Source organism: Microtus ochrogaster, linkage group LG5 (assembly GCF_000317375.1).
Source record: "Microtus ochrogaster isolate Prairie Vole_2 linkage group LG5, MicOch1.0, whole genome shotgun sequence".
In the NCBI taxonomy this organism is placed as follows: domain Eukaryota; kingdom Metazoa; phylum Chordata; class Mammalia; order Rodentia; family Cricetidae; genus Microtus; species Microtus ochrogaster.
The window spans coordinates 30,868,069-30,880,394 of NC_022031.1; the positions used below are offsets into that span (position 1 = coordinate 30,868,069).

Genomic DNA, 12,326 nt, shown 5'->3' on the forward strand with positions numbered 1-12,326 from the left:
CCCATAGTTAAGTTCTTCTTTAATGCTAATAAAGTGATTTTATAGTTAAGTTCTTCTTTAATGCTAATAAAGTGATTTCATACGTTTTTATGGATAGCTCAAAGACGATTGTCAATAGGCGTGGGACGCACACAGGTAAGAGCTGAGGATGGCAACAGTTCCGCCTTCTCCAGTATTCTTTCTATCTGTGGTTCTATGAAGAAGGAAGGTATGTGTTGTCTGTGTAGAGCAGCAAATGAGGGAAAAGACCCAATGACTCGATGAGGGAGGTGCTTTACCCAAACGCAGGGCTGGCTTTCCTTCGTGCGCTGTGAGAATTCTTGTCTTCTCTGCTTCCTTCCATATCTGAAACCTCAGCATGGTGTCTGCTGCATGAGACCACAGCGAGCCTCAGACCTGAGTGAGGGTGTTTGGTTGGGATGGGTTGGCAGGCCTGACTTTGTGACCTTGCCACGATGGCAAGCAAGAACCTTAATAATCAAAGAGAAGGCTAGAATATCCCAACATTGTTGTGCTAGCAGCTCGAGATCCCACCTTCCCTCTGACTATTTATTTTGCCCATCTCCCTTTATTTTCCTCCTGTCCTCTAAGGAGACGATATGTTATATGTTAAGGGTCAGGAATGTTATATTGGTTATAGTGTAGAAAAATACAGTGTCATGACCAAGGTGATAATCAACAGATGAGAGCTAAGTCTGCATTTTTGAGAATAACACCCTTGGCGATCCCATAGGCTTCAGATAAAACCAGAGATTTGTATGAGATGCTGATAACCCTCTGCTGGCCATGCATAAAATCAGTTTGTGTGCCTGCCTGTCCACCTGCCTATATAGACAGATCTCATTTATCCAAGGCTAGCCAGTACAGGGTCTCATGTATGCAAGGCTAGCCTATACAGACAGGACTCATGTATCCAAGGCTAGCCTATACAGACAGAGTCTCATGTATCCAAGGCTAATCTCAAAGTTGCTATATAACCAAGTCATCTGTGAATGTGTTTGTCAAATTTTAGGCTACTAAAATTTGTGTGGATTTGCAAGGAATATTCTAGGTAATGATATTGGAAGAAGTTATGACAAGGCTAGACTCTGTGAGACGCTGCTTACACACAGGACTTTTATGTCTTAGAACTCTGGGACATCTTGGGGGGGGGGGGCGGCACTGAAGAGCTGGCTCAATGATTAAGAGTAATTGCTGCTCTTTCAAAGGACCTGAATTTGATTCCCAGCACCCATATGATGTTCACAACCACCTATAACTCCAGTTCTGGATCGATGCCCTATTTCTAGTCTGTGCAGGCACCAAGCAAGCAAAATACCCCAAATAAAATAATTTTTAAAAAAAGGAAAAAAAAAAGGAGTTAACAGTTTCTGAAAATCATTCCCAAGCACATTTCCATACTGTTTCTTCCTGAAAACTCACTGGAGGGCAATTTACTCCATCCCTCCTCAGAGACGCCACCTTCTCCAAGGACCCAAAAGAACAAGCTCTGTGCTGCACAGTCCTACTTGGCCAAAGCTCACAGACTCAGGCTGGATAGTCGATGCGGAAGGAGCCAGTGGGATTCCTCCTTCAACAACTTGGATGGACATCTCAGTGAGTGACGGGAGTCGGACTCCCTCAGTAAGAGCACAGAACCACCAGCAAACTCTTTCAAGAGGCCTTGATCTTGCATAAGTCCCTTTCCCCCCCTTTTAGTTGGGATGGAACTTCAAGCTATATGTACACTAAGAGAAGTTAAGACAAAGGAGGAGGATGGGTGTTAAGCCTTACCTTTTCTTCAGCAGTAAATTTGGCACACATCCAATGGGTCTTTCCCACACTCACTGCAAGAGAGAGTCCTCTGTCCTAAAACAGGACCTAGGCCAATGCCCTCAGACTCTTCATTCAGATGCTAATGGGGCAAAAAGAACCACAACCCAAGAGCCTCCTGCGAGCTCCTTCATTGCTGAGAATGGGCCCCAAGAACAGGGGCCAGGTGAGAGACAAAAGACACACAAACGAAACTTCTGGCAAGCATCTAGTACCCACCCTGCTCACACCGCCAGCATCTGCACCGAGGGCCGTGACTGCAGAAGAGTTCCTCTGCCAACCCTTCTCTGGAGGGAATGATGCTTCTACTTACATCATCCTGCAGGTCGAGGTCACAGCCAGCCTTCAGCAGAATCTGGACCACAGAGAGATGGCCCTTATTGGCAGCAAGGTGCAAGGGGGTCCGGCCATGCTGTTAATGCAAAGGAAACAGTTGGATTCAGAACTAGATACACCAAGGGACAAGACACTAAGGCAAGAGGACATACGAGCTTTTCAGAAAACACCTCTGCTCCCTGCCTCTAACCCCAGCTGCCCCTCTGCTCTGGAAGGAGATTCTCAATGAATTTATTAGGAATTCAAGTTGCCTTTGTTAACTTTGACCGATTTTTTACGTCCTACACTTAAGTGGCAGAAGGTGGGGCTTCTCGTCCTCCCATTCCCCCACTAGTGCTGATACCATGAAGCAGTAAAAGGCTGTGACAAACAAGTCTGACAGGACCATGGACAGGAGACAAAGAAATGTCAAACCCATGGGCTCCTGAAGATAAAGTCATAGCCAAGTGGAGGTGGAAAAGGCTCTGCCTCTTTAAAAAAAAAAAAAAGCTTTGAAAAGTATGAAAACTATGGTATATTAAGATCCACATATCTGCCAACTATTTTTATTAAAAAAATCAGAGCCATTATTGCTGCTCCTGGGACCGCCTCCCAGATCTCTCCGTGGCTCCCGAGAACTAACGCTTCTCTCGAATCTGGCATTTATCTTTTCTTCGCCTGTAGTCACACTGTCACCCCCTGTCTCTGGCCAGGGGCAACATCCAGATTATTGTTTCAAACGATCTCAGGCACGTTAACTAACAAGGTATCATTTAGCTTTTCTTTTGGGGATTCTGTTTGTTATTGGGTTTTGCTCCAACATTCTGTTCTGGTGATGCTGCACACTGCTCAGGTTTCCTGCCGGCCACCCAGGTGTTCCCTGTGGGCGGCACCAAGATGGGCTTCTCAGTGCAGTCACCGAGTCACGCAAGGACCGTTCCCTTCCCTGCAACCATGTGAAGTTTGTGGGCACCCACAATGCGTGACACCCAAAAGAAAGTGCACTTTCCTGGGTGTCCGCGAGCTTCTGTCCAGGGAACTGACCTTGTCAAACTTCTAGTCTCCAGGCCCTCACAGAGACATCCTGATTTTCCTCAGGATTCTCTACGAAGAAAAGTTTGAGAAAAGAGGGCTCACGGGGGCCTTGCATACGGCTTAGCCTCTCACTAAGACCCGCTGCCTTTATTGATATTCCAACGGGACAAGCATGTTATGACCTCGGTAAAGCAGCAGTCCGCCCTGATAACCAACCGTGGAGAAAAACAACAGACAAAATAAGGATCTTAATTCCTAGCCATGAAATCCAATCAAAACAGCAGAATGAGTCTGGAAAGAAAGAGGCCAGAACTTGCTTTAAAATTAGAATTCTTAATTAAGGGAGAAAGTTACTCCCAAGAATTAGGCTATAAAAACCCTTCACGTAAAAAGGACAAGGTCAGAGATGAGATAAAGGCGTGACCTTTCTCCGCTCTTCACGGGTTACCTCGCCTTGGTCCTCTGGGTGAGATGTCCACAGTGCCCCAGACGGGGGAAAGTGACCGGGTTTCAATCACTGGGCCCATGCTCAGGCCCCAACTGTCATCACGTGTCCTTGTGAATGACCTCATATCTCAACACCGACTAAGGGACCCTCATAAAATTCCCTACACGGTTTGTTGTGGGCTGAGACGGGGGTGTACGTGCTGTGAGGACAGAGACACTGTCATCAAATACAAGTGCTCAAACAAGACAACAGAGCAGGGCAGGGGACAGGAGTGGGGGCTGCTGGGAAAGAAGTTAGACCCAGGGTCACGGACCAAGGAGCCATGGGGGCAGTCCTGCCAGCACCCGCCCTTTCCTGAAGGGTAAAGCAGATAAAAGTTTGTCCAAGTGAGCACAGGCAGAAGGAAGAAACACCACTGCGGCTCCTCTGTGGAGCCTAATGTTTGCGTGAATGCTGGGCCCGAGGCTTCCTGTGGAATGGCCTCTGGGCAGCGTGCCAACATTGGGATTAGTGCCTCGTAGATAGGGCAGGTGATGACACAGCGCTCCACGGTGCCGGCTCCTTGACTTGGACGTCACAGTACCCGGAACTGTGAGAACCAAAGGCCTGATGCCTGAGCAGCCCATCTACAGAGTCTGTTTCACAGGCTGGGATGGTCGAAGGCGGTTTAAATCAGATCACATGCCTGAGCGCATCCAGAAACTACCAAACACAAACCATGTCCCTGGTGCAGACAGGTCCTAAGCCAGCGTCATCAGCGTCTTCCAGTTGAGAAGTAAAAGGCTAGGGTCACTGGAGCCAAATAGATCTCAGTCAGAGCTAACAATGGCTAGTGATTCTGGGTAGGACAATCACCTAAGCCTGCTTTCTTCTCCGTCACACAGGAATGGACTCCTCACCCCATACCTGAGATAAAAATGAAGTACAATCCTCCATCGCGAGTGGGTTTTCCTGCTGCCGCTGTCTCTCCTCAGCCCCCAAACTAGCATACTCCCAACAGCTGTCCCCTGCCCCCTCTTTACAGACACCCCTACACCTATACATATTACATACAAAGAGGGGTGAGCTATTTACATATGGGTCTGAGCTAGACCACAGGCTCTCGCTTCCAAGGCTCCTACTCGCCAGCCCCTCCTTGCAAGTCTGCTTACAGAGGCTTCCTCTCCAAGAACTGGCTGTTTTACTTTTCTGACCTTTAGATTGAACCCCAATTTCTCTCTCTGAGTTTTTATTACTTCTGCTCACCCAAGTAATGGTGACTCGGGGCCATTTGAGAACCACAACCTACGAAAAAAGTAAAAGAAGATTTCCCCACCCCACCCCCAATGCCTCCCGAAGTTGGGGTGCTTGGGTCATGAACAACCCTAGTCACTAATCCACCGAGGCCTGCTCCTGCTTAGGAGTCCTGGGTCCTTCTTACTAAAGACCAGCAATGCGGCTTCGTGAGTGTCCCGCATGCTCTAACAGCACCTGAAGAGTTAGGTGCATGGGTACAGCTTCACCCAGGGACATCCATGCACCCAGAGCTTCACAGAGACCAGGGAGAAGTCAAAGGAACCAAACAGAAGTGACTAGACTCTGAAGATGGGTGGGGGGAGGGGAGCAATAGAATGGAGACTCACTGGCTCAAAGAAATGAAACAACTAAACCATTTCAACTGGGGACGCCGCAAAGACATGGGTGGGTACCTGTGGCCCGCTTGAGGTCAAACACTAGACGGGAAGAAATGAAGGGCAGAGCACCCTTGCCCCAGGAGAGGGCAAGGAACACAGCAGATCAGAATCACACTGCCCTTGCTGGAGGTGGACAGTGCCTCTGTGTAGTTATCCACAGCATCAGGGAAAGAGGAAGAGTGTGGCAAGAGAGTGTAAAACTCTTAAAGAAAGGGCGTGCACGTGTTAGCAACACGACATTCAGGTGGGGGAGGGGATGAGTCAGGGTCTCATGCAGCTCAGGCTGGCCTCAAACTGTATAACTGGGGCTTTGAATTCTCTCTCTCTCTCTCTCTCTCTCTCTCTCTCTCTCTCTCTCTCTCTCTCTCTCTGTTTGCCTGCATGTATATCTGTGAGCATGAGTGTTCGCTCCTCTGGAACCAGGTACTGGGAACTGAACCCGGGTCACAGCACCGGCTGATATACTCATTTAGTCCTTCATCAGTATCTGGGATACAGGTTCCAGGGCCTCCCTCAGATACTCAAGACCCATCTATAAACTGGCATAGCACAGGCATAGGATCCCCACACCCACTCTGGTCTACTGTAAACAGCAGTGTTTATTACATCAACCGTAGACACTATGCAGACAGTTGCTGGGATGTTAAGGGTACAAAAGAACGTTGTGTTCAGCACAGATTACAAAGGAATTTCTTTTTGTTGTTGTTTCTTGAGACAGGGTCTAACACTGGCTGGCCTGGAACTCACTATGGAGATCTGTTCTGCCTGTCTCTGCCTCCCAGGCATTGGGATTAAAGGTGTTTGCTACTACACCTTGAACTCTCAGAGATCTGTTCTGCCTGTCTCTGCCTCCCAAGTACTGGAATTAAAGGTGTGTGCCACCATAGTCAGCTTCAACTTCTTTTGAATATTTCTCACGCCCTCTATCTCTTAAACTTTTTGTTTGTTTGTTTCTTTGCTTGTTTTGAGACAAGGTTTCTCTGTAGCTTTTGGTACCGGTCCTGGAACTAGCTCTTGTAGACCAGGCTGGCCTCAAACTCACAGAGATCTGCCTGCCTCTGCCTCCTAAGTGCTGGAATTAAAGGTGTGCGCCACCACCACCTGGCTCTCTTAAACTTTTTATAAATACCCACCAACCACTAGCTGGCAGACTGCTGCTTTGGGACTCTTACAATGTGCCAATGATTGGTTTGCATTTGTACACAAAGATACAAGCATAAGGGAGGGCTTTAAAATTCTGACACTCAACGGGGCCACATGTAGAGTAGTTACGACCCATTAGTCACAGCCACATTGGTTCAGCAGGTAAAGGTACTCGCCACGCAACCTGGCAACCTGAGTTGACCCCTGGAAAGGTGGGAGAAGAGAACCAACTCCGTAAAGTTACCTTGTTTATGTCACATGCATGCTGTGACACCCATCACCGCCCCTCAATATCACGCATACACACACAGGAAATAAAAGCATTTAAAGACCTATTAACCTATATACCCGGGAGCTTAGGACCTACATGATTTGGGGAAATTTCAGGGAACTTTATCTGGGTTACCAGACACTTAGATATGTAGACAAGGCCTTCTGTGGAGTCTGCTGAGGCAACCAAACACTTGCGGCACTGACTAAACCCAGCGGAGGGTGATGCACGACTTCCTATCAGGCAGAAGCTGCTATCTCTGAGCCAGTATCTCTACCAGGCCTGCCCAGAGCTGGAGCGAAACAAGGTCACCTCCATCCCCACTGAGAACCACAAGCTAAGGCCTGTGCTAAGGGCAAGAGGCCAGAAAAGCCCATGAACAGGTCCACAAATTCCCTAGAGCAAGGGAGTAGCAAGGAAGAGCACAGAAGAGACCAGAGACCAAATTCTGGATTTCTCTTCTTCAACAGCAACCTTTGATCACTAGGAGGCTGGAACCCATGTGGGTCCATCCCTAGGTCCTGAGACTTGTTCTCCTCAGTCACAGGGCAGCTCCTCCAAGGCCCAGGCAGAGGTTCACACCAACCCCTTCATGCTAATTTTCCAATATACCTCCCAATCTGAGCGGTCATCTCTCCTCCCTCCAGAAAGCATCTTCTGAGGGTGTCTACAAACCTTAGCTAGAAGCACATGTCCCCATGATGTCTGCCTTATTAAAAGCCTCAGAAGAGTAAGTTGGTGCTTATGATTCTATTACTGAGCTTTTCTTTTAAGGCAAGCCATATAAGAATTCATAGCACATACTGCAATTCCATAATTGATCCAATTATGATATTCGGAATATCAGTATTTCATGATATTCACCAAGCTCCATAGCTTCCCCCCACAAGGGACGTTCCTAGAGCAATTTGTCTTCTCCCCCTGAATACCTGGGAACTCCTCAAGCCCAGCCACACCTCAGACTCGTTAAATCAAGTGTCTCCTGAACCACACCTGGGCACTGATACTTTTTAAGGCTGTTCACATGCTTCTACTGCCATCGATACTGAGAACCACTGACCCAAAGGAACCACTGAGGACAATGAACTCCAGTGGGGACCTGGTCATCAATGCTGACCACAGCCACCATCAGCTGAGCCCCATCCTCCTCCTGGACCACCCTGTGTGAGCACAGTGCATGGATCACATGACTCCATCATCAAAAGGAATCGATGGCTACTTCACAGTCAGGCAATGAAGGCCTGAGAAGGTTAATAAGCTGGCCAGGCTTGCAGAGAGGAAGGCTGTGATCTATTCTCTCCACCCTTAATAGGGGCTGTGAAAGAGATGAAAACAGGTAACAATGTCAAAGAGACAAGACGTAGAGTGGCGGTCAGCAGGGGCTCCGGGAAGAGGACACAGGTGTTAGTCTCCAATACAGACAGAGTTTCAGTGTGAGGGATGGAGCAGTTCTGGAGATAGAGAGGAAGAGGGTGGACGTCACAGCCCTGAACTGTGTGCTGGGTACGGTGAGGCGGTAAGCTGCACTGTATACCTTGTACAAAACCAGCGAGCCCAAGGCCACTTAGAGGTCCCACTGCAAACCACGATGTGACTCCAGATTATGGCCAAGCCCTCTACTGGCTCAAAGTAGAAGACATTGACGGTGATACACTCTGAAAACCCTGTAGATACTGGCCAGTATTATACTAATAGGCAAATTTATTCTCACTTTATTAATAACCTACATATTTGAATTTTTTCCACTTATCCTTTGAGCCAGTTGTCATATCTTAATGGTTTTGTCATTAATACACTACATAAAATCTTGTATTTATTTTATATAGTGTTCTGACTACATGTATGCCTGCACGCCAGAAGAGGGCGCCAGATCTTATCATAGGTGGTTGTGAGTCACCATGTGGTTGCTGGGAATTGAACTCATGACCTCTGGAAGAGCAGCCAGTGCTCCCAACCTCCAAGCCATCTTTCCAGCTCCAAAATCTTAACACTTTTATAATTACTGCTCAGAACTACCACCATAAATCAATTCTCCCTAGTGACTTCTTGTGATAATCCATAGAACGTGGTCATTCTCCATGAATTCTGGGTATGGACCTGACCAGTGTCCATCGTCCCAGCCAGGACAATAATAAAGCTTGCTTCAAATTTGGCTCAAAAGTTGTGGTAGTGGTCTTAATCTCGCCTGGTGGGATTAATACTACTTCATAATGCCACAACTAGAGACCCAATGTTTCTATCACGGGCTTCTGGGGGACACTTGCCTAAAATGCAGCAAAGCCCTTCACCCTCAAAGCTGCTTTGGGTGAAAGACACCATGCCATTCAACTACAGCCACTTGTCTCTGGCAAAGCACAGCCAGACTTCCACCCAGATAACGGGGTATATACCCTATGCCTCTCCAGTTCCTGACCCTAAGCATCCCTAGTCCCTCCTCTCTTGCCCCTTTCACCTACTGATCTCTACCCTGACCCTTTCTGCCACGCCTGCGTGATTTTACTTAGCCCTTGCAGAAGTAAGAGATTTGCGATGATATTGTACTGGAACAGACCGAGCCCTTAATGCTTAAGGTAGCACAAATCACAGAGAGAAACCCGTATGAAGACAGAGGAGGGGACTGGGAGCTTCCCTTGTAAGTGCAGGACCACCAACTACCAGCAGCAAGAAGCTGGGCTAGTTCACCCCCAGGTTCAGACAGCATAGCTTGACCTCACACTCCAGCCTCAGAGATGGTAAGGCCTTAGTCTGGGTGCCCCTGCCTGTGAGAGTGTGTTAGGGCAGCTACGGGAAGCCTGTACAATCTTGTGGAACATTAGTTTAACTATGTAAAGATGTGTTACATTTGTTTACCTTGCTTGCATAAGGCACCAGATTGACCTAATAAAAAGCTAAACAGTCAATAGCTAGACGGGAGGTACAGGTAGGACTTCCGGGCAGAGAGAGGAAGTAGGAGGAGGAATCCAGGCTCTAGAAAGATAGAGGGAGAGAGGCAAATACCAGAGGACAGACAGACAGACAGACACAGAGGAAACAGGAAAACAGAATAAAAGAAAGGTAAAAAGCCCTGAGGCAAAATGTAGATGAATAAAAACAGGTTAAATTAAGTTATAGAGCTAGCAGGACAAGCATAAGCTAAGGCCGAGCTTTCAAAATTAATAAGTCTCTGGGTCATTATTTGGGGGCTGTTTGGTGGCCCAAAGAAAAATCCAAGTACACAATCTCTTACCCTAGCTCTGTCTCTTTACCCACTGATCCTTATTCCCAAAAGCTCTCTGCGGGTGAGCTGGTATGTCCCTTCAGTGGGATCATTATAATTTTAACAGATAGACTTCTTACTCCAGGAATTTTCTAGGAATTTGCTCAGCAGAGAACTTCTGTGTCTGGAGGAGACATCCAAGTGTACACACAGCAGCAGACCATGCAGGATGGCAAACAATTGGCCTCCCGGGAAGCAGCTGTTCAAATGGTTACGGTCTAGCCACATAGTGATGCAGAGCCGTTCCACCAGACACCTAGCTCCACACCGCAAAGCTCCGAAATAGCCCGGAATAGGTCATAATGGCGAGGATGGCCTACCTACATTTCTAAGTGATGAAGGCCTGTTTTTGCACGCGCAAATATGTTTGGAAATGCACAGAAGGATTTCCTGGTCCTGGGAGCAGGGCTTGAGGACAGGAAGAGGACACAGGGAAGAAAGGGAGGAAAGGGGAAGGGAAGGGGCAAGCTGACTGCTTGTGACATGCCAGCCATTACAGGCAGTACTTTCTGTGGCCACTCACCCTCTCTCCTTGAGCCCCGCCACCCCCTATTCTAGGCACTGCTGTTACGGACAGCAGGAGATACAGATGCAGGGGACTGCTATCCTGCAGGGGTGTGATGCCAAGGGAGGGCGAGAGTAGGGCACTGGCAGAGGTCACATGGCTATAACTGGGAGCAAGACCTGAAGCCCAGGCTGGTATGTGGCCTCTGTGCCTCCTCTACTGTCTCTCCAGGTCCTTTCCAGGTCCTGACTTCATGTCTCCTGCCGGCGACCTTTTATAGTGAAGACACACATGAAGGCACCCATAGAGCCTTCTTTCTTTAAGCAGCGCCCCCAGCCCTCCTGAACATCACCCCTCCCCCTCAGGCCTACCCTCAGGCACTCTGGGACAACTCTATGCACAGCCTCCTGAAGATCAAGGGTTCTGCTTTGGTTTGGTTTGGTTGAGGCTCACTACACTAAGTTCAGAATGACCTTGAGCCCTGATATTTTTTTTTTATTGAAAACACAACTTTTTTTTCATATACTATATATTCTGATAAAAAATTTCTCTTCTCCCTCATCTCCTCTCACATCCTCCCCAACAGCCCACCCTTGTTTTTCTTTCTCTTTAGAAAACAAACAGGCAAACAAACCAGAATAGGTCAAACAATCAGAGAAAAACAAAACAAAACAAGAAGCATGAGCAGCACATGTCACATACACACAGAAGCATGAGAAGCACATATAAATGTACACACAGAAAGCATGAGAATCACATGTACATGTATACACAGAAAGCTCATAAAAAACACATCTGAAACCATAATATATAAATAGATCAATAAGGTAAAAAAAAATGCCCAAAGTTTCACGAGATAAAAAAGACAAAACAAACCAAAACAAACAAAAAAACCTCCAAAAATATCATTGAGTTTATTTTCAGGTGACCATCTACTATTGGGCACGGGCCTGCCTTTTAGTGTGGTTTGTGTACCCTGTGAGATTCCGTTGGAGAGAACTAGTTCTTTCCTGTGGTTGTCAACTGGAGAGAGCTGCTGGGTTGGAGACGGTAACAGGTCCATGGCCGCTCTCAGCACTGGGACCCCTCCTGGTTTATCCATGTGGTCCTGTGCACGCTGCCACACTGTGAGCTCATGTACGCATCAGTCCTGCTGTGTTCAACTGGCCTTGTTTCCTTGGTGTCCTCCGTCCCCACTGACTCTTATCCCTTTCCTGCCTCCCCTTCTACAGAGGTCCCTGAGTCCTGAGGGGAGGGATTTGATGGAGATCCCATTTAGGACTGGATGTTCTAAGGTCTCTGACTCTGCATCTTGTCCAGTTGTAGAGCCCTGATCTTTTGTTGCCACCTTCCGAGTGCTGGGGCCACAGGTGCACACCACTCACACAGCTGTTTCTGTTTCTTGTTATCTAAGTCCCTACTCTATCACTCAGAGTCAGGGACTGGTATTAAAGGCAGGCTTTGAGGCCAGGAGGTGACACCTTTAATTCCAAGACTCAGGAGGCAGAGGCAGATGGATTTCTGTGAGTTCGAGGCCAGCCTGGTCTACAAGAGCTAGTTCCAGGACAGGCTCCTAAAGCTACAGAGAAACCCTGTCTCAAAAAAAAAAAAATATTCATCAGTATGGCTATAGGATAGGATCATTTCAGGTTCCCTATCCTCAGCTGCCTCAGGAACTAACTGGGGACCTCTCCTTAGGCACCTGGAAGCCCCTCTAGGTCCAAGTCTCTACCCAACCCTACGATGGCTCCCTTAATTAAGGTATGTGCTTCCCTGTTCCCTATCCTACCTTCCTGTATCCCAATCATCCCGTTGCCCCAAGTTCTCCCCATCCAACCCTTCTCACTTTTTTCTCCCCATCTCCCCTT

The 12,326-nt window shown here is 47.8% G+C and overlaps 1 protein-coding gene across 7 annotated transcripts in view; it reads right to left on the bottom strand.

Moving 5' to 3' along the window:
• Ankrd6 (ankyrin repeat domain 6) overlaps nt 1-12,326 on the bottom strand; it is a 131,056-nt gene that overhangs the window by 32,504 nt on the left and 86,226 nt on the right. For all 7 annotated transcript variants that reach the window (XM_005361948.3, XM_013351881.2, XM_013351880.2 and 4 more), the window contains exon 3: nt 2,126-2,224. In XM_005361948.3, coding sequence (XP_005362005.1) covers nt 2,126-2,224 — 99 coding nt within the window. The remainder of the gene's footprint in view (nt 1-2,125; nt 2,225-12,326) is intronic.